At 62.2% G+C, this 19560-nt stretch overlaps 4 protein-coding genes across 4 annotated transcripts; 2 read left to right on the top strand and 2 right to left on the bottom strand.

Moving 5' to 3' along the window:
* Positions 1 to 105: 105 nt before the first annotated feature.
* RPL28 (ribosomal protein L28) lies at positions 106 to 2748 on the bottom strand. The gene is made up of 5 exons (XM_030298395.1): positions 2641 to 2748; positions 2193 to 2281; positions 1974 to 2097; positions 342 to 460; positions 106 to 250 (listed from the first exon to the last, which is right to left on the bottom strand). Exons 1-5 carry the CDS (start codon positions 2714 to 2716, stop codon positions 161 to 163), a joined length of 498 nt encoding a protein of 165 aa, XP_030154255.1. The 5' UTR covers positions 2717 to 2748; the 3' UTR covers positions 106 to 160.
* A 2282-nt stretch (positions 2749 to 5030) lies between these two features.
* On the top strand, positions 5031 to 8271 carry TMEM238 (transmembrane protein 238). The gene is made up of 2 exons (XM_030298394.1): positions 5031 to 5584; positions 8148 to 8271. The coding sequence occupies exon 1, from the start codon at positions 5044 to 5046 to the stop codon at positions 5575 to 5577; it is 534 nt and encodes a 177-aa protein (XP_030154254.1). The 5' UTR covers positions 5031 to 5043; the 3' UTR covers positions 5578 to 5584; positions 8148 to 8271.
* Positions 8272 to 9094: 823 nt separating this feature from the next.
* On the bottom strand, positions 9095 to 11039 carry TMEM190 (transmembrane protein 190). Its single transcript, XM_030298396.1, has 5 exons — positions 10982 to 11039; positions 10853 to 10888; positions 9609 to 9734; positions 9435 to 9519; positions 9095 to 9347 (listed from the first exon to the last, which is right to left on the bottom strand). The coding sequence occupies exons 1-5, from the start codon at positions 11037 to 11039 to the stop codon at positions 9107 to 9109; spliced, it is 546 nt and encodes a 181-aa protein (XP_030154256.1). The 3' UTR covers positions 9095 to 9106.
* A 247-nt stretch (positions 11040 to 11286) lies between these two features.
* Positions 11287 to 19354, top strand: IL11 (interleukin 11). Its single transcript, XM_032591389.1, has 6 exons — positions 11287 to 11369; positions 12994 to 13004; positions 17382 to 17554; positions 17722 to 17808; positions 17938 to 18099; positions 18846 to 19354. Exons 1-6 carry the CDS (start codon positions 11287 to 11289, stop codon positions 19014 to 19016), a joined length of 687 nt encoding a protein of 228 aa, XP_032447280.1. The 3' UTR covers positions 19017 to 19354.
* Positions 19355 to 19560: the final 206 nt, after the last annotated feature.

The following is a 19560-nucleotide window of genomic DNA, read 5'->3' as shown; positions in this document are numbered from 1 at the left end:
GGGCCCCACCAGCCCCCTCCCTGGGCCCTCCGGTCCCCAGACGCTGTGACCTGTACGTGATGGCGAAGAACACCCTGCACAAGCAGGCACACACACGCAGGCGCGGAGCCCCAGGCGAGGTGGCTGACATCTTTATTGCTTGGGAGGGGGAAACGGGTGCTCAGGAGCTCTTGGTGGGGCGGGCGCGCCTCCTCTTTACCATCACCGGCTTCTGGCTGCGCAGGATGGCGCTGGCTCTGCGAATGGCGGCCTAGAGCGACAAGGAACGGGCTCAGCCCACCAGCCCTCCCCCAGGGAGGGGTCGGCAGAGGCCCCGCCTCAGTTCTGGCAGCCCCACTCACCATGCGCAGGTCTGGACGGTACTTGTTCTTGCGGATCATGTGCCGGATGCTGCTGAGGGTGGCCCGGGCGTTCTTGTTGATGGTGGTCCGCACGTAGGAGGTGGCAGGTTTTCGCTGGCCTAGAGGGTGGCAGGGGTCAGCCTGACAGTCGTCTGGATCTTTAGTGGACCTCCCAGGCAATGGTGGTGCGGTCTCACACCGGACACACGGGTGCCAACGCCATCCACCCATGTACTGCCACAGGCCAGGCCCAGCTGAGCACCCTGACGGGTCTTCTCCCGTGTCCCTAACAGTTATCAACTCACTTGACAAAGGAATGCAGAAGCACTGGAAGGAGAACTCTCATCCAAGGTCACAGGCACACAGCAGTTAGGTGAACACAGGCTATCTGCCCGTGCCCTGCGGGCACAACCCCCATGCTGGCCAGGCAGCCAGTGCTCTGGACACCACAGCTCTGGTCTCTTCCTGCCCTACCCCCAGGGCCCAGGCTACCCCGTCTGGAACAAGGGTGTGAGACAAGCCGTGAGGCTTGGCTGAGTTGCTGGCAAGCCACGAAGGGGCCAGGTAAGGCCAAGGTGAGGAAGAGCCCTGGGCCAAGCACCTGCCCTCCCGCATGCCTGCACAGGCAGAGCCAGGACTCCCGCTACCCACGATCAAAAGGAAAGCACCCCCTTTCTTGTGCCACAAAGCTGCAGGCCTCGGTTTAGGATCTCAAGTAGAACAGTGGGGTCCTGGGTAGACTCCGGGCTCCAAAAAAAGATCGTAATAAAAGGGGTCACCCAAGAAACCAAGGACGCTGCACCACACCAGTGATTTTAAACACTGGCCTTGACCAAGTTGCTGACCTCAGAGCAGAAACATTACCTCCTCACGTCAGTCCAGTTTGACAGCCCGGGGGAGGCCACCCAACAATGTGAGAAGAAAGTACAGTTTTCAGGGCCCAGAGCACCAGAACAGGATTTTCGGGAGTACCGGAACCCTACAAGCTCGTTCCAAGCTCTCTCTTGCTCGGGTGCTGTGCTCCTCAGAAGGGACAGTAATCCCCCTCTAGCGTGGGAGGGAGTCCCATCAAGAGCCAACAGGCCGTGGCCACTGCTGTCACTGAACAGCATGCTGGACTGCAAACCCAAAGAGAAAGCAGCCGTACTCAGAGCCCAGGGAAATCCTCATTCCGATCGCTTAAACTAACCCCCCTCCCCACCTCCCCAAGAACAAACAAAGATGGTGGAGCTGGGATACCGACTCAACCTTTACCAGCCTCTGAAGCTTTGTCCCCGTGACCTGCTAAAGACACCTGTCCAGGCCCCAGAGCAGTTTATGGGGGTCACACTACTGCTGCTTCCCATGCAGAACTAGCCTGTCACTTCTTACCTGCTGGCCTGTTTTCCCACCTGTGCAATGGGGACATCTACCTCCCCGACATGCTTCAAGGACTTAACCTGAAAACATCACACGACCGTGCAATCCTGCAACTTAGCCCTTAGAACCACCTGGTGTGGATGAGATCCTGCTACGCTTAACAGATGCTCACACCGCTTCCCTCCCGATCTGGGGAATCCTCGATTCCACAGCAGTACAGCTGTGGCCCGAGAGGGGCCTGCAGCCCGGAGCCAAGCCAGGGCGAATGCTCACCGGATCTCCGCTTCATCACCACCACCACCCCTTTGCCGTCTGCCGCCGGCTCCACGCCCACAGTCTTGCGGTGAATCAGCCCGTTGTAGCGGAAGGAGTTGCGAGCCTTCAGGTTATTGGGCTCCTGGGAAGGAGAACGCATCGGGGTCGCGAGGAGGGAAGGGGCGCCGCGACCGCGAGAGTGCCCCCCTCAGACCCCGGCGTCCCAGCCCCACTCACGGTGCTGTACGTCTGCTTGTTCCTCTTAATCAGGAAGCTGGAGCAGTTCCGCACGACCATCCATTGCAGGTGGGCGGACATGGCGGCAGCTGCGGGAAAAGGGGCAGGGACAGGAGTCAAAGGGAGTCCCGGACCGGCGCCTCAGGGGCAGGGTGTGACTGGGAACCAGGGCGAATAGGGGTCCCCAGGGGCACACAGCGACCTAGCACTTTGCCAGACGGGGCTGGATGACCGGAGGCGGCGGCCCGAACTCGGGAGGCCGAGACTAACTGCGGGGGATGCAGGGGTGAGAACTCGAGAATTCACAGCGATTTCCAGCGGTGGAGTCGGGGGGGGGGGACAGCCAAGGACACAAGGGGCGCAGCGACTGAGGCCACGCAAAGGCAGAGACCCAGGGCCGCGGAAAAGTGCTGCGACCACGCGGGCCGACGGAGAGCCCAAACCTCACCTCCGCTCTCTACAGCAGCCGGAGACGGAAAGAGGCAAGCAGGGGGCGGGGCGACGCCTTTAATACCAACACGCATTTCCGCTTCCTCCGTGAGCTCGCACCGCCCCCGCCTCCGAGGCGGCTCGGAAATGTTCGGCCTCTTCCGCCAGCTGGTCTCCTGCCGCTCGAAGACCTTCGGAACTCTTCGGGCAGGGACCCGAGGGCGTGTTCTCGGAGGCGGAGCGCCACCGTTCCGGGGGCCCTTCGTGTGTTTTCGGAATTCCACGGCTGGATTTCCGAGTGGGTCCAGTTCGAGAGGCCCCAAGTCCCTTTCCTCAGCGGTTTCTCTCCGGGGTTGCTCACCAGAGCTTGGCACAGTATAGGCGCTCAACAAGCATTTGTTTTATGAATGAACGTGCCAATGCGTGAATTACCTAAGGCCAGCTCCAGCGTCTTCGGATCCTTCCGCTCTTCGTAACCTCTCGGCTATTCCCGACGAAGGCACGGAGGCCCGCTCGGCCGTTTTCGGAAATCTCAGGAAACGCTCTTCCCCCCGGGGTGGTGGCCTTCTCTTACTGGCGCTTGCCCTTTCGGGTCTGTTCGGAAACACTCGATTTCCATTCGGCCACATTCGGAATTCTGTAGCTAATCCCGACAGACCTCTCAGTTTGCCGGCCTCAGGTCCTTTTAAAATAAACTCTTAGGGGCGCCTGGGTGGCTCAGTCGGTTGAGCGTCCGACTTCGGCTCAGGTCATGATCTCACACTCCGTGAGTTGGAGCCCCACGTCGGACTCTGTGCTGACAGCTCAGAGCCTGGAGCCTGCTTCAGATTCTGTGTCTCCATCTCTCTGACCCTCCCTCGTTCATGCTCTTTCTCTGTCTCAACAATAAGTAGACATAAAAAAAATAAACTCTTGGGGCGCCTGGGTGGCTCAGTCGGTTAAGCGTCCGACTTCAGCTCAGGTCACGATCTCACGGTCTGTGAGTTCGAGCCCCGCGTCGGGCTCTGTGCTGACAGCTCAGAGCCTGGAGCCTGCTTCCGGTTCTGTGTCTCCCTCTCTGCCCCTGCCCCGTTCATGCTCTCTGTCTCTCTCTGTTTCAAAAATAAATAAACGTTAAAAAAATAAATAAAAAAAAAATAAAAAAAAATAAACTCTTAAACCGTTTAGAGTCTAGAGTTTAGAATCTAGAGTTGAGAGTCTAGAGATAAGCCAGACGGAATCTCCTCGCAGACTGCCACCCCATGAGGGCATAGATTCCCTCTAAAGGTCGAGTTCCTTGGAGGAAAAGAGATTTGCGTGGGAAAGCTCTTGGTTCCTTTAGGGGGTCCATACCTGTTGGCCCAGCCTCTTCTCCGTGCCTTGCTGCCTCCCGCTCCCGTTCTCCCCTCTCCAGTGTGCCCACTGTCACACCCGTTAAACTTTGTGGAGGTTTATTTTTTGCCTGATGTAGATCTGTGGCTTCAGCCTCACCAGCACGGGGCTTGGCGCTTGCTGGTGGTGGTGAGGATCTCAGGGGACCCCAGCTCACTAAAAGGAATGGCAATGGCTTAGGTCGACCCCATTATTAATGGCACCCTGATGTGTGATCATTTCTGGGAATTCCTTGAGGGCAGGAGCCTCCTCTGGTCCCTCTCTATGCTTTTGGGCTGCACCCCGAATGAGTCCTGGCAGTCCAGAGGCACTAGGGAAAACCTCCTGAGCAGACGGGAACCCGGGGATCCGCCTGCTGCCCCCATCAGAGCGCCCAGAGTCTGGAAGGCAGCTGTGCTCACCGCTATAACCACCAGCGCTGCACCAGAGCGCCCAGGATCTGACGGTTGGTGTCCACAGGGCTGCGAGAACCGTCCACCTTCGCGCCTCTAGGTTCATTCCCAGGCGCACGAGAGGCCCCAGGAGACAGGCAATGAGTGAGAGAAAGCTCCGTAGGGCCCATGTTTCTTCCATTAGGGCACCCTGACTGCTGATTCTTTGCCTCCCGGAACTCGTTGGGGTCCAGGGGCCTTGTCTGATTCTTGTATTTGACGCCTCCTCTCCCCCCACCACCCCCACGCCTGGCCCAGCCGTGGGGCGCTGGTGCGCAGGGGGCCCTGGTGACAGGCACTGAGCAGAAACAACGTCGGGGCTCCCATAGCACCCCACGCTGCCTCTTTAGACAACCCTGATCCTTCATGCTCCTTGGGGGTGAATAAGGCCCCTCCCACCTTTATCTGTGAGCCAGGCTGTCCCCCAGGACAGGCCTCTGAGGCCGGGACGTGCTCAGAAACCGCGGCCAGGGTTCCCCCAAGCCGGGCCGGTCTGCACCCAGCCAGCTCAGGTGACCGGGAGGGCGCCGGGCACACCTGGCGCCGTCCCCTGACCCCGCCCCGGGCCCGGCCGCACCCCGGAACGCTCTCCGGGGGAGCCAGCTTGGCGGAGCAAGGCCATGGCCGCGGCGCCAGCGGTGGGCGCCCCGCAGGGGCCCCCGCCGGGTGTACCGTCCCCGCCGGTCGCCGCGCCAGGGCCTGCGTCCGGCCTGGGCCGCTGCCGGATGGCGCTGCTGCTGGCCGTGGCGCTGGACGTGGCGGGCATGGCGGCGCTGCTGACCGGCGTGTTCGCGCAGCTGCAGGTGCGCGGCCGCGACTTCGGCGACCTGCTCATCTACTCGGGAGCGCTGCTCGTCTTCCTGAGCCTGCTCGGCTGGATCCTCTGGTACACCGGCAACATCGAGATCTCGCGCCAGGAGCTCGAGCGCGACTACGGCCTGCGGCCCTCGGCGCTCGCCCGCCTCGCGCGCAAGCTCTCCCGCCGTTGGTCCGCCCCGGCCTCCTCCTCCGGCCCGCGCGCCGCGCCCGGCTCCCGGGGAGCGCGCCGTGCCGCCCGCGCGCCCCCGCCGCCCGCCGCCAGCTCCCGCCGCGTGCGCCTGCAGCTCGCCACGCTCGAGGCCGGGCCCGGGGCGGCGGGCGCCGGCACCGAGTGAGCCCGAGGTGAGGGGCGGGGCGGCGAGTGGGGCGGCAGGGAGAGTTGGAGAGAGCTGGAGGGACAGGGGGGAGACAGCAAGAGTGACGGGGGAGGCGGGGAGGGGGAGGTGGAGAGACGGGGGAGAGCTGGAGAGAGGGCGGGGGGGGGGAGAGCTGGAGAGACAGGGCGGGGGGGGGGGGGTAGTGCCTGGCGAGAGATGGTGGGGATAGAAGTGGAAAGAATGGACAGATGGGGGGATGGAGATGGAGGGAGGACAATGGGGAGGAAACACAGGGGTCAAGGTTAGAAGGAGAGTAGCAAGGCCTAGAGGGTGGAGGCTCAGACAGCAAGGCATGACAGTGGACTTGGAAGACACAAGGAGACCCTGTCCCCCAGATGAGGTCCAGGGATATCTGTTACCTCACCCCCCACACTTGGAGACCCTGCTCTGCACCCCAGCCCCCAGCAGCACCAGGTCCCATTTAATCCTCTCTGTGTAACTGGGTCTCTGCCATCACTACTAGTATCATCCCATCCCAGCAGGGGACATTGAGGCCCAGAAAGGTGCCGCCTCTTGCCCGAGGGCACACAGCTGGGATCTTCTGAAAAAGAGGGAAAGAGTAAGAACACCAGGAGGAGTGTGAGATGCAGGGAAGCCTCTACTGCTCTTTCCTTCCCCTTTCTCTCTCCTCTACCTTTTATCTCCTTTCCTAAACACACACTCTCCAGCTTTGCTCAAACACCTGCTATGGCTCCCTGTTGCCCTCTGAGAAAATCCTAGCCACTCACTGCATGTGGGCCCAAGTTTCAGCCCCGCATCCCCTGCCTTCTTTGCAGTTATGATGGCACCCCTCCGTGCACGGACACCAGGCTCCCTCATGTCAATTGACCTCTGTTCATGCTTTCCCTTATAGCAGGAGTGCCCTTGCTGTCTGTACTCCACACAGAAAACTTCCCATGTGTTCATTATGGCCCAACTCAGTCTTGCTGCCGTTCTTTGGGTCTTCATATTGTCTGAGTTACCCCTGTTATCTCTTATATCTGTCTTGTTGTATCTGTGTGCTGGTACTATCTCTCCCACTGGGCAGGCAACATCTTGACGGTAAGGCTTGGGTCTCTAGTGTCTTCATTCTTAGCATGGCCTAGCAAAAAGTAAACTCGGGAAATCAGAGGTTGATGAGTGGGTAGGTGGATGGTGGGTGGGTTTGTTGGATGGATGGATGGATGGATGGATGGATGGGTGGATGGATGGGTGGATGGATGGGTTGTTGGGTGGATGTGTGCATAGATGAAGGGGTGGATGGATGGATAGTTTGGGCAGATAGGTAGGTAGATAGATGAGAGAATGGATGGTTGGATTGATGAGTGGACGGCTAGGTAGAACAATGAATGGATGAGTGACTGAATCACTTTCTCAAATGGGTTTCCATAAAAGAGTGAAATCCTGATGTCCTAAGACCTTCTTTGTATGTGAGGAATTAACTTTTCTCCTATGTATTCAGAATGATACTAGTTATATACCCTTCTTTGTGAGAATTCAGAAAATAGTCACTCCAATCATCTGCTGTGTTCTGTAGTTCAGATGAGGAGACTGGTTTAAGAAAAGATGTATGCGAGGCGCCTGGGTGGCTCAGTTGTTTAAGCGTCTGACTCTTGATCTCTGCTTAGGTCTTGATCTCAGGGTTATGAATTCAAGCCCTGCTCTGGGCTCCATGTTGGGCTTGGAGCCTACTGAAAGAAAGAAAGAAAAAGAAAGAAAGAAAGAAAGAAAGAAAGAAAGAAAGAAAGAAAGAAAGAAAGAAAGAAAGAAAGAGAGAGAGAAAGAAAAATAGAAGATGTTTGCATAGCTGAAGCATCAGCTAACACAAAATTCGGCATATAATGCAGAAATACTCACCAGTGGTTAAAATTACCCCTGAAAATCCTTTACCTCGCCCCAAAGTCTAATACATCTGGATGGATCTCCGGCTGGAGCCACCTGCCTGCCAGAAACATGGGCCAAACTGACTGGAGCGAAGGCCCCTGTTAGAAGGAAGACAGGCCTGTTCAAACACAGGACTCCTTAGTGGGCAGGGTGAAGTGTTTCCAGTGCATGAAGGACAGAGAACTTGAACTGTAACACAGGGACCTGAAGATTCTGGCCCTGGGTCACTCCCTTCTCCCTCTGGAGCCAAAATCCGTTGAGTGGACAGACAGAGCCACCACCATTCTTTGTTATTTATCCCCTCTTGTTGTTTTCTTTCTCTGTCAATCTCTCTTTTTCTCTGTCCCTGTGTCCCTGTCTCTGTCCCTGTCTCCTGTGCCTCTTTGTCTCGGTCTCTGTCTCTCCTCTCTCACTTTCCTGTCACTCATTCTCTACCTGGCACCACTGGGCTCCGGTGAGTTAAAGGCCCACAGGTGCTGCCTCGAAGGGGGGCCTGGAGGGAGATGAAGGAACAAAGGAGAAGGTGTGTGAGCTCCCTGGGGCTAAAGCAGCAAGAAGGGGCTCCCTTCCCCTGCACCCTCAGGCCGCTGGATGGGGGGCCCAGCAGATGCATGGATACTGGGAGGGGTCCCGAATAGCCACTAACCCTTCCCTTCCTCCTGCAGACGGACCCATGGCCCCACCTGTTGGCACTGGACCAGGATGTGCAGCTGTGCCCAAAATCATTTGGCCACCAGGATGCCTATCTGTCCTCCCCCATTGCCCCCCCCCCCCCCCTCAATGGCTCTGCCTCCTAGCACTGTGTGTCTGTCTGGGAGAGAGACAGCCCTGGGGCCGGGCCACACCCCCAGAGGAGCTGCCCATGCCCTTGGGGACCTTGTAGCCGGCTTCACACCGACCCCCCCACAGAGGGCGATGGGAGAGTGGGGCCAGGATCTTGAGCACAGACGCCCCCTCCCTCAGTCCACACCTCCCTCAGCCCAGGCCCCTCTGGTGGTTTGGGAGGTCCTCCGAGAAGCACGCAGAGGGACAAATTAGACTTGCAAAATATTTATTGGGAGGAAGCATGTATGGAGGGTAGTTGGTGACACCTGAGATTGGGGGGAGGGCTGGTCAGGATGAGTCTTCAACTGTCTGCACTTCCTCGAAAATGTCTGTCTGGCCTGTGGAGAGTCTGAGAGTAAAGTTGTCCACTGGAGACATCCCGGGTCCAGCAGGGGCCCCTCCCATGCTCGGGCATTGATGGGAAGCCAGGCACATGCTTGGGGACGGGATCCCGGGGGTAGGCAGCAGGCAGAGGCCGACAGTCCGTGATGCTCCCGCAGGAGAGCTGAGGACCACATTTTCATGGCGGCAGGATGCCACCCCAGCCCAGTTCGGGCACCCCTCAGCCCTGCAGCCTCAGCCCAGGCCACCCCCTGCTTACCCACTGCCCGCCCCCCTCAGCCCAGATCTCCCACGATCACGCACACACACGATCACACACACACTCGAGCACACACACACACACACACACTCACTCCCTGCCCCAGAGCTCGACCATCTCCTGCTCCCATGATACTTAGAAAAGGTACCACGGGTCCATATGCTAGATCTGTATTGAGGGGTCCCGCCAGGAGTGCCCCTAATCATCATCCTCTCCCCCTTCCGTCTCTTCACCCCCTTCTGTCGTCCCTTCCCCTTCGGTGGCCCCTGATGTGTCCAGGTTCCCCTCCAGGGGAAGGGAGGCCCGCATGCTGCCCGCGGACCCCTTCTTGTTGCTCAGATTCCCCCGGTCCTTGGACAACAGAGACTCGGTCTTCGACAGGTCACAGTTGCCCTTTAAGAAGCCTGGAAGGTTCAGCATATCGCGGCGCTTGGCCCACCTGGCGGGGAGGACGGACCCTCAGCCTCGACCTTCCGCCTGCCCCTCGGGGGACGTGGGTCCCACCCCGAGTCCCAGCCCCACTTGCCAGAACAAGCAGATGCTGCAGATCAGGAAGAGGAGGCCCCCACACGTCCAGCCCAGCGCCCACATGTGCTTCCTCCGCATCATCTCTGCACAGAGGAGGCAGCTTTGAAACCGGGGCGGGGGGGGGGTGGGGGGCTCCGCCACGGCCCCAGGGACCCTGCTGCCAGGCACTCACCGTCTGGGCGCTGGTGGTAGCAGACCCCGTCCCGGTAGCAGCATCGGAGACGCAGACAGAGATTGGGGTTTTCGATGGCCGCCTGGCCCCCGCAGCTCTCCCGGTCCCACACATCTCCCTCACAGCCTTGGGACAAACCACACGTGTCAGCTGTGCCACAGAGTCCGCCCAGAGCCTCAGAACACCGCAGTCCCAAAGGCAGGCTCTGGGAGCGTCTGCCCGGTGCTTACTCTGCGGGACACAGGAGTCCTGCCCCCAGCGCCTCCTCCCTCAGACCCAGGAGTCCTGACCCCCAGCCCTCCTCCCTCAGACCCTGGAGTCAAGACCCTAGCCCCCTCCTCCCTCAGACCCAGGAGTCCTGGCCCCCAGCCCCTCCTCCCTCAGGCCCAGGAGTCCAGACCCCAGCCCCTCCTCCCTCAGGCCCAGGAGTCCAGACCCCAGCCCCTCCTTCCTCAGGCCCAGGAGTCCAGGCCCCCAGCCCCTCCTCCTTCAGATCCAGGAGTCTAGACCTCCATCTCCTCCTCCCTCAGACCCAGGAGTCCAGACCCCCAGCCCCTCCTCCCTCAGGCCCAGGAGTCCAGACCCCAGCCCCTCCTCCCTCAGGCCCAGGAGTCCAGACCCCAGCCCTCCTCCCTCAGACCCTGGAGTCCAGACCCTCAGCCCCTCCTCCCTCAGACCCAGGAGTCCAGACCCCCAGCCCCTCCTCCCTCAGAACCAAGAGTCCTTCCCCCAGTCCCTCCTCCCTTGGACCCAGGAGTCCTGCTCCCAGCCCCTCCTCCCTCAGACCTAGGAGTCCTGCCCCCAGCCCCTCCTCCCTCAGACCCAGGAGCCCAGACCCCCAGCCCCTCCTCCCTCAGACCCAGGAGTCCAGACCCCCAGCCCCTCCTCCCTCAGGCCCAGGAGTCCAGACCCAGCCCCTCCTCCCTCAGGCCCAGGAGTCCAGACCCCAGCCCCTCCTCCCTCAGACCCTGGAGTCCAGACCCCCAGCCCCTCCTCCCTCAGACCCAGGAGTCCAGACCCCCAGCCCCTCCTCCCTCAGGCCCAGGAGTCCAGACCCCCAGCCCCTCCTCCCTCAGAACCAAGAGTCCTTCCCCCAGTCCCTCCTCCCTCGGACCCAGGAGTCCTGCTCCCAGCCCCTCCTCCCTCAGACTGGCGATCAGTCCCCCAGTCCCTACTCCCTTTAGACCCAGGAGTCTAGTCTGGCTCCCTGTCCTTGGAGGACCCGGGTTTCATCCACTGCTCACTCCATGGGTAGAAGAATCCCTGGATTCCATTCCCATCTGTGAAGGAAAATGGTTGGTGTTGGGGCTGCGGTATGAAGGCTGAGGAGGCTCCCTGCTCAGCACTCTGACCCTGTCTTTGGCCCCCCTCACCTGCTGAGCCCTGCATCAGCAGGAAGAGGCTCAAAGCTGGGATCCCAGAGCCCACCATGTCGCCTCCCTAGACCCCTGGGGCCTCTGTGGGGACAGACCTTGAAGGCCATCACCCCAGCAACCAGCCGGGCCCCGCCCACTGCCCACCCAGCTTTCAAGGTTCTAAGTTCTGTTGCCAGGGAGCCCCCTTGACATGGGGAAGAAGGGAGAGGGGGTCACACTGGCCCGGTCGCGCCTGCTTGTTAAGAAGCTGCTTCCTTAGCAACCAGGTGGGAGGGCCGTGGGGTGGGGGTGGGGGCCTGGGCATGAAGATGAGCCTCCGTGGCAGAAAGAGGAGGCTGTGGCGGCCTAAGACGTCTGCTCCCTGTGAACCAGGGGACTCCACGGGGTAGGGCCTGGGGGACCTTCCTGCCAGGGAATCCCTCCACTTAGTAACCCGATAGGATACCTGCCGGGCAGCTCATGGCCTGGGGTCTTCCCCCTAGCAACCAGGGGCAGGGGCCTGAGGCTCCCTGAGCCCCATTGTTAGGGAGGCCCCCTCAACAATGAGATGGCCTGGGAGGACAAGGGGAAAATGGGGGTGGGGGGGCAGAGCACTTGCTCAGGAGTCCCCTTGTCCCAAAGGCACTCCGGGCCTCCCCATGGAGAAAGTATGGGGCATGTGTAGGGGGCCTTAGGGATGTGAGGGCCCTGAGGGTGGCTTCTCCCTAGGCCTCAATCCACCTACAAATGGGGAAAGGAGTCCATGTGGAGGTCGTCAAGCTTCCCATTTGGTTCCCCTCCGTAAGGAGGAGGAGCCCAACTGGGGAGCTGGGTTGGGACTGCGACCCTTAGTTCTCTCAGGTGAACTTCCAGTCAGCTTTGCAGGGCAGTGAGGAGGGGCCTCCTGGGGCAGTATAGCTTTGGGGCCTGGATTTCTGAGTCTGAGAGAGGAGGGGCTGGGGGGCAGGACTCCTGGGTCTGAGGGAGGAGGGGCTGGGGTCTGGACTCCTGGGTCTGAGGGAGGAGGCGCTGGGGGTCTGGACTCCTGGGTCTGAGGGAGGAGGGGCCGGGGGTCTGGACTCCTGGGTCTGAGGGAGGAGGGGGCGGGGGGCTGGACTCCTGGGTCTGAGGGAGGAGGGGGCTGGGGGTCTGGACTCCTGGGTCTGAGGGAGGAGGGGGCTGGGGGTCTGGACTCCTGGTCTGAGGGAGGAGGGGGCGGGGGGTCTGGACTCCAGGGTCTGAGGGAGGAGGGGGCTGGGAGTCTGGACTCCTGGGTCTGAGGGAGGAGGGGCTGGGGGTCTGGACTCCTGGGTCTGAGGGAGGAGGGGGCTGGGGGTCTGGACTCCTGGGTCTGAGGGAGGAGGGGGCTGGGGGTCTGGACTCCAGGGTCTGAGGGAGGAGGGGGCTGGGGGTCTGGACTCCTGGGTCTGAGGGAGGAGGGGCTGGGAGTCTGGACTCCTGGGTCTGAGGGAGGAGGGGCTGGGGGTCTGGACTCCTGGGTCTGAGGGAGGAGGGGGCTGGGGGTCTGGACTCCTGGGTCTGAGGGAGGAGGGGGCTGGGGGTCTGATTCCTGGATCTGAGGGCGGAGGGGGCTGGGGGGTCAGGATTCCTGGATCTGAGGGAGGAGGGGCTGGGGGTCAGGACTCCTGGGTCTGAGGGAGGAAGGGTATGGGGGCCAGGACTCCAGGGTCTGAGGGAGGAGGGGCTGGGGGTCTGGACTCCAGGGTCTGAGGGAGGAGGGGCTGGGAGTCTGGACTCCTGGGTCTGAGGGAGGAGGTGGCTGGGGGTCTGGACTCCTGGGTCTGAGGGAGGAGGGTTGAGGGCCTGATCCTAGGTCTTAGGGAGGAGAGGCTGGGGGCCTGGACTCCTGGGTCTGACGGGGGAGGAGGAGGCCAGGACTCCTCTGAGGGCAACTGTCCAGAAGCCCAGATCCCATTTCTCTGGAAGCCCTGTGAGGCTGACCCCCTGCCCTGTGCATCTCCTGTAAACATCCTGGTGGGAGCTGAGTGGCCCTGGGCTGCCTCCGTCAGAGATGACACAGGTTAGAGGGGGCTCAGCAGGGGGCCGGGGGTGGGGGGTCATAGGGGTTGTGGAGCTGAGGCCAGCAGCTGATGACCATTTCCTGTGTCAACATCATCTGGACCCACTTCGCAATTCCCGGGATTCCTCAGGGATCAAGGAGGGGGTGGGGGGCGGGGCTGCCAGGGCCCTGGACCGCGGCTTGGGACTGGGGGGGCCCCCGCCGTCACGGCCCTCACCGCTAATGACAGGTTTGGGCTGCTTCTGCGGCCCGCCTGCCCCGTCACCCCCCAGAGGCCAGACAGGACCCCCCAGGGACAGACAGACGGACACACACAGCCTCGGACCTGCTGACCTCACACCAGCCAGCCCCACCTCGCCCAGGGGGTCGGCACACGCAAGGACCCCCGGCTCCCTGCTAGTATCCCAGTGGTACCTTCCCCCGAGATTGTGACCCCCCCCCACCAGAGCCTCACACACTGGGTCTCCCCTGATCTCTTAGTTTGTTTCTTCCTGTGTCCCTAGATCCCATTGTTTTACATCATTGTTTGTCACTCTGGGGGTTTGTGCTACAGTCTCTGTTCCTGCTTGTCCTGTCGTCTTGTCACCTCCCCAAGGCCTGCTTCTCAGTGTCTGCACCCCACCCCTTCCTTCTTACTGTCCTCGTAGTGGAAGTAGCTGGAGCACCCCTCACCCTGGGGAAGACCCAGGAGTCTGGAGAGTTCCCCCTGCCCTCGCCCTCCTGTCCTGCGCCCACCACATCTCCCTCAGCCTCCTGCAGCCGGGAAGGATGAAAGATGGGCAAACATGACCCCAGAGTCCTGGGTGATGGCCAAGGCGACACTGGGGGTGGGGCGGGGGGACTGGCCCCAGCCACGCACCACTGACCTGGCCCCAGACTCCTGACCTTTTCCGTAGCGTATTCTCCAAATTACAAAAGGCAACACCTTTTTCTCTACCTGGAAGCCAGGGTTTGGGGCCTGGACACTGGGCATGGGGTCTGAGGGAGGAGGGGCTGGGGGCTAGGACTCCTGGGTCTGAGGGAGGAGGAGATGGAGGTCTAGACTCCTGGATCTGAAGGAGGAGGGGCTGGGGGCCTGGACTCCTGGGTCTGAGGGAGGAGGGGCTGGGGGAAGGACTCCTGGGTCTGAGGGAGGAGGGGCTGGGGGTCCAGACCCCTGGGTTGAAGAAGGGGGTCTGGTTCCCTGTAGGTGGAAGGGGCTGCCATTTCGAGATCCCTTTTGTTGCTCCCAGACTGGCCCCAGGCCCAGTCCCTATCCCCTCAGGCCAGTCCATCCCCCAGGCTGGTGGCCTGAGTCACCTTGGCTGGCCCCGCCGGTCTGGGGGGGGGGCTACGTCAGTTCTCCCCTCACTGACGCAGCCTCGGGCCCCCCACGCTGACTCAGCCGGAAACAGGCCCCCTGAGGGGCGGAGACCCAGTGGTCAGAGGCCTGGGTCCCTGCGGGAACGGGGGCTGGGAAGGGCCCCTGGGGGGCCCTGGAAGGGGTGGCCATGACAGACCAAGGGAGAGAGAGCTCTTACCTGAGCAATGAGGTCATGTCCCACCATGGGGGGGCTGTGACCTCACCTCCCTGGGGAGGAGAGCCGTCGTCCCCCCCCCTCCCATGGTGGGGGATGGGAGGGGGAGAACTCTAGCCTGCATTCATCCCCAGAGCCCCCCCCCACCCCCCCTCCCCCCGCCAGCTCAGCACAGGGCCTAGAGGGAGTCTGCTGGGGGACCTTTGGAAAGTCTCGTCACTTTGTCTTTCACTGTCGCTTCTGTCCTGGGTGGTGGTGGGGGGCGGGGAATGCTCCTGGGAACGGAGCTCTGGACCTGTTCCCTCACGGGCTCTGCCCAAGCGCCCGGCCCTCCTCCGGGTACCATGTCCACGCTGCTGTTCCCCCGTCTGTGTGCGTCTCCCCCTCTGGCGCCAATGCCTCTCTGCACCGCGATCTCTCTGCAGATGTCCCCCGTGCCCTGTCCCCAGCTCCTCTCCCTGGCTGAGCCACTCTCTCTGCAGTTCTGTAACCCTCCCTGCCTCCTCTGCTCACGCAACATCTCCACCCTTCTTTCTCTGGGTCTCCCCGCATGTGTTAATAAAAATCAAGAAAGAGAATAACAATGGTTCATATTTCCTGAGAGCTGACTGCGTGCTTTGCGTGGGTGAAGTCATTCTTACCCCGGTGTTTGGGGGGTAGGATGGGTACTCGGTCACCCCCATTTCACAGGTGAGGAAACTGAGGCACAGAGGGGTACCGCACCTCCTTTCCATCTCTGCTTCTCTCCCCACCTTCACATCCCTACCTGTCTCCTGGGGAAAGGCTCTGCCCCTCTCTGTCCTCAATGTTCAGCGCCTCTGTCTCTCTGAGCGCGTCTGTCCCCCTGCCTGTCTGTCTCTTGGGGCCTTTCAGCTCTGTCACCTGCTCCTCTGTTTTCTCTGTATCTCTTCTGCAACCTGCCTCCCCTCTATGACTGCAACTTTGTCCCTCTTCCTCCTGGGGTCTCTCTGCGACTGCAGTGTATCTCCTTAGTGTCTCCGTCTCTCTATCTCTGCCTTTCAGAGGATCTATCTCTGCCCCAATGTCCCCATCTCTCCAAGTGTCTCTGTCTCCTCGCTTGGGTCTCCAAGCTCCGTCCCCTTCTCTTTCTCCGTTCCTCGTCCCACGGGGTCGCTCTGCCTCCCCATCCTGCGTCTTGTGGCCCCATCCCCAGCTCTCCGTGTCCCTCAGTGCCAGTCCTGGTCCTGTGGACCCCCGCCCGCTGCCCGCAGCCGGGCCCCAGCCCTGTGCGCCGTGTGTGTCTGCCCCTGCGGCGGCCGGCCGAGGAGGTGGAGGGAGGGGACGCCAATGACCTCACCAGCCCCTCTCCGACCACCCCCCCCTTTCTCTTTTCAACTTTTCCAACTTTTCCTTCCGTGCCCTCCTCTGAGCAAGGCAGCGTGAGCCCTGCGAGGCAGCCGGCTCCGTCTGAATGGAAAAGGCAGGCAGGGAGGGTGAGTCAGGATGTGTCAGGCCGCCCTCCCCTGCCGCCTGCCCCCCGCCCGCCCGCCCTGGCCCCCTATATAACCCCCCAGGCGTCCACACTCCCTCACTGCCACGGCCCTCGCTGCTCACACGCACATGCCTCCCCTCCCCAGGCCGAGGCCCAGCTGACCCCCAGGGCTCCCCCCCCCCCCGGCAGCGGACAGGGAAGGGTTAAAGGCCCCCAGCTCCCTGCCCCCTGCCCTGGGGAATCCCTGCCCTGTGGGGACATGAACAGTAAGTTGGTTCAAGTTCATAGGGTGGGGGGGGGGGACAGGAAGGGAGGAGGGAGGGACCGCGGCGAGGAGGGTGGGGAGCAGACAGACACAGCGGAATCGGACAGAGAGAGAGAGAGGAGAGCGAGGGAGCCGTGGGGAGGCAGAGACGGAGGACAGGAAAGGAGATTCAGAGAAAGCAGCAGGAGGCCGGGAGCAGAGACGGGCAGAGACAGGAGGACGGACTTGAGACGCGGAGACAGGGCAGCGCGAGAGACATGAAGACATACAGACAGGGACAGACAAATGCCGGGAGGTGACCCCCGAGAGCGCGGGACGCCCTGGGAGTCGGCAGACACCCGGGCATCCCGACAGAAAGGCTCCGGGAGGGAAACTGAGGCAGGGAGCCCGAGGAGGTGAGCGCAAGTCCCGAACGCCGACCCCCCAGGCAGGGGGAGGAGAGAAAGAGAGACAGTGGTGCAGACAGGAACGGGAGAGCCAGACAGATGCGGACCGACGGACAGACAGCGGCCGGGGAGGGCGCGGGGGGCGGGCTGGGGGTGTGATGCGGGAGCGGGGCGGCCCGGGGGGCGCTGATTGGCTGGCGGGCGCGGGGGTGGGCGGGGCGGCTGGGGGATGGGCTGCCGGGGAACCAGCGGGCCGGAGCCCCCGGGGAGCGCGCCGCCGCCGGGTCCCTGTCCGCCTCCCGCGTCCCCGCTGCGCCCGCGTCTCTGCGTCCCTCCGCCCAGGTGTGCCCCGGGGGCATCCCCGGCACCACGGCCCGGCCTTCCGCGGTCCCCCTGGGCAGGGGTCTGGGCCTCCGGGTTCCCGTCCCGGTCTCCTTGCCCCGCTCTCAGTCCGGCTCGGGCTCCCGAGGCCCGGGGAGGGGGCAGGTTCTGGCCTGTGCCTCCCCCCTCATGCCCCGCCCCGGGGCCCAGATTCCGGCGTCCGGGGGCGGACGGGAGACGCCCGGCCCGTCTACCCGCCCCGGGCCGCGTCTGCTCCGACGGGCGGGGCAGCCAGAGCGGGAGAGGGAGAGGGCAGCCCGCCCCGGGCCTGCGACCTGCCCTGGGCGCGCCACCCCGGGACTCGGGACCCCCAGTCCCTCCTCCCCCGGACCCACCAGTCCGGTCTGAGCTCTCTCTGCCTTCTCCCGCCCCCAGGTGTTTGCTGCCTGGTCCTGGTCGCTCTGAGCCTGTGGCCGGATAGAGCTGCTGCCCCGGGGCCACCGCCGGGCCCCCCACGGGCCTCCCCAGACCCTCGGGCCGAGCTGGACAGCGCCGTCCTCCTGACCCGCTCTCTCCTGGCGGACACTCGACAGCTTGCTGCGCAGCTGGTGGGAGAGCCTGCCGGGGGCTGGGCTGGGACGGGGACCCGGAGTGTGGAGGGCTTCTGGGCTCGCACGGAGACAGCGGGAGAGGGGGGAGCCTGGGGCCTGTCTGCAGGATGGGGGGACCCTTGGAGCTGGGCAGGCTCCCCCTCAAGGCTTCTTTTTCCCCACAGAGAGACAAATTTCCAGCCGACGGAGACCACAACCTGGACTCTCTTCCCACCTTGGCCATGAGTGCAGGGGCGCTGGGAGCCCTACAGGTGAGGGGAGGGGAAGGGGAAGAGGGGGCAGAGGCGAGAGCTGGGCGGTGGCCAGGGTGCAAGGGGCCTGGGGGCCAGAGCAGGCGTGCGGCAGGTGTTCCGTGATGCCCCCCATGCCCTGCCTCCTAGCTCCCAGGTGTGCTGACGCGGCTGCGGGCAGACCTGTTCTCCTACCTGCGGCACGTGCAGTGGCTGCGGCGGGCGGGCGGCCCTTCCTTGCGGACCCTGGAGCCGGAGCTGGGCGCCCTGCAGGCCCGGCTGGACAGACTGCTGCGCCGGCTGCAGCTCCTGGTACGACCCCGCAGCTCCCAGGCCCCGTACCTAGACTTGAAACCTGAGGCCCCGGGACCCCAGACTCCAGGCCTGCTCGGAGACCCCCAGCCCCCTCGAGGCCCCGGACCCTGACCCACAGCCGGCCTGGAGACCCTGCCTCTGCAAACCCCAGACCTCAAGAGCCTAGATCCTGAGATCTCGGGTGAGACGAGCCCAGATCCTGAGCTCTGAGTCTCTAAGGCCTCAGATGCTGGTTGTGAGCCCTTAAGACCCCCAAACCCTGAGACCCAAGAACCTGAGATCAGAAAACTTTAGTTGCCCGTTCCTGGGCCTGACCACAAAGACCCTGGACCTCAAATTCCAGCTCCCGGTTCTGAGACCCCAGCCCTCACCCACGAGTCCCTGAGCTTGGATCCTAGAGACCCCACATGTAAGACACCAGCCCCAAGATCTTGGACCTGACCCCAGACTTGAGCCTACAGCCCCCAGCGCTCACCTAGCATCAGGATCTCAGGCCTGACTCTATAGACTTCACCCCTCAATCCCCTGAGCTTGGCCCTCTCCAGCTTTGAGACCTCCACCTTTTGGCCCCGGCCTCCACTTTCTGAACCCAACATGTTGAGAACTCCCCACCCAGAAACCCTACCCTGCAGGTTAAAGACCCTCTGGAAACATGCAGCCTGGACTCCCAGGTTCCAAACGCCCCTTCCCGGGACCCCCACTGCACCCCCACCCATTGCTAACCTTCTGTCTTCTCCCGACAGATGTCCCGCCTGGCCTTACCCCAAGCACCCCCAGACCCACCAGCTCCCCCACTGGCCCCCCCAGCCTCCGCCTGGGGGGGCATCAGGGCAGCCCACGCCATTCTTGGGGGGTTGCACCTGACCCTTGACTGGGCCGTGCGGGGCTTGCTGCTGCTGAAGACTCGGTTGTGACCAGCTACACAGAACCGCCAACGTCCTTCGATGCCACATCTTATTTATTTATTTATTTGGGGACTAGGGGCATGGAGGTCAGGAGATACCCCCCTCTTCTTCTCCCCCTAATTAGAGACGGTCCCTCCAGGAGACCTGGGCAGAAGAGGGGGGGGCATCTGTGCCTTATTTATACTTATTTATTTAAGGGCGTGGGTGGGAGGTGGGTGGGCTTGGGGACCAAAGGGTGAGGGAACTGGAGTCCTGGATTCTTGAATCTCTAAGACGTCTGGCCACAGTGTTTCCCTGTTCCCCACGCCTCTGGGCCTAGGCAGGAGCATATATTATTTATTAAACAATTACTTTTTGTGTTGGGGTGGGGAGGGAAGGGAAAAGAGGCCTGGGTTTTTGTACAAAATGCAAGAAACTTTTGTACGATACAGAAGGGGGAATTAAATTTGTCATACACATCCACTTAGAGGTGATTTCTCTGAGGGCTGGGGGCTGGGGTCCCTGGAGTAGAGGGAGGCAGGGACCCTTAGTGGGCAGGACAGCAGAGGGGAGA

This window comes from Lynx canadensis, chromosome E2, assembly GCF_007474595.2.
Source record: "Lynx canadensis isolate LIC74 chromosome E2, mLynCan4.pri.v2, whole genome shotgun sequence".
In the NCBI taxonomy this organism is placed as follows: domain Eukaryota; kingdom Metazoa; phylum Chordata; class Mammalia; order Carnivora; family Felidae; genus Lynx; species Lynx canadensis.
This window is presented reverse-complemented; position numbering and strand designations above follow the sequence as displayed.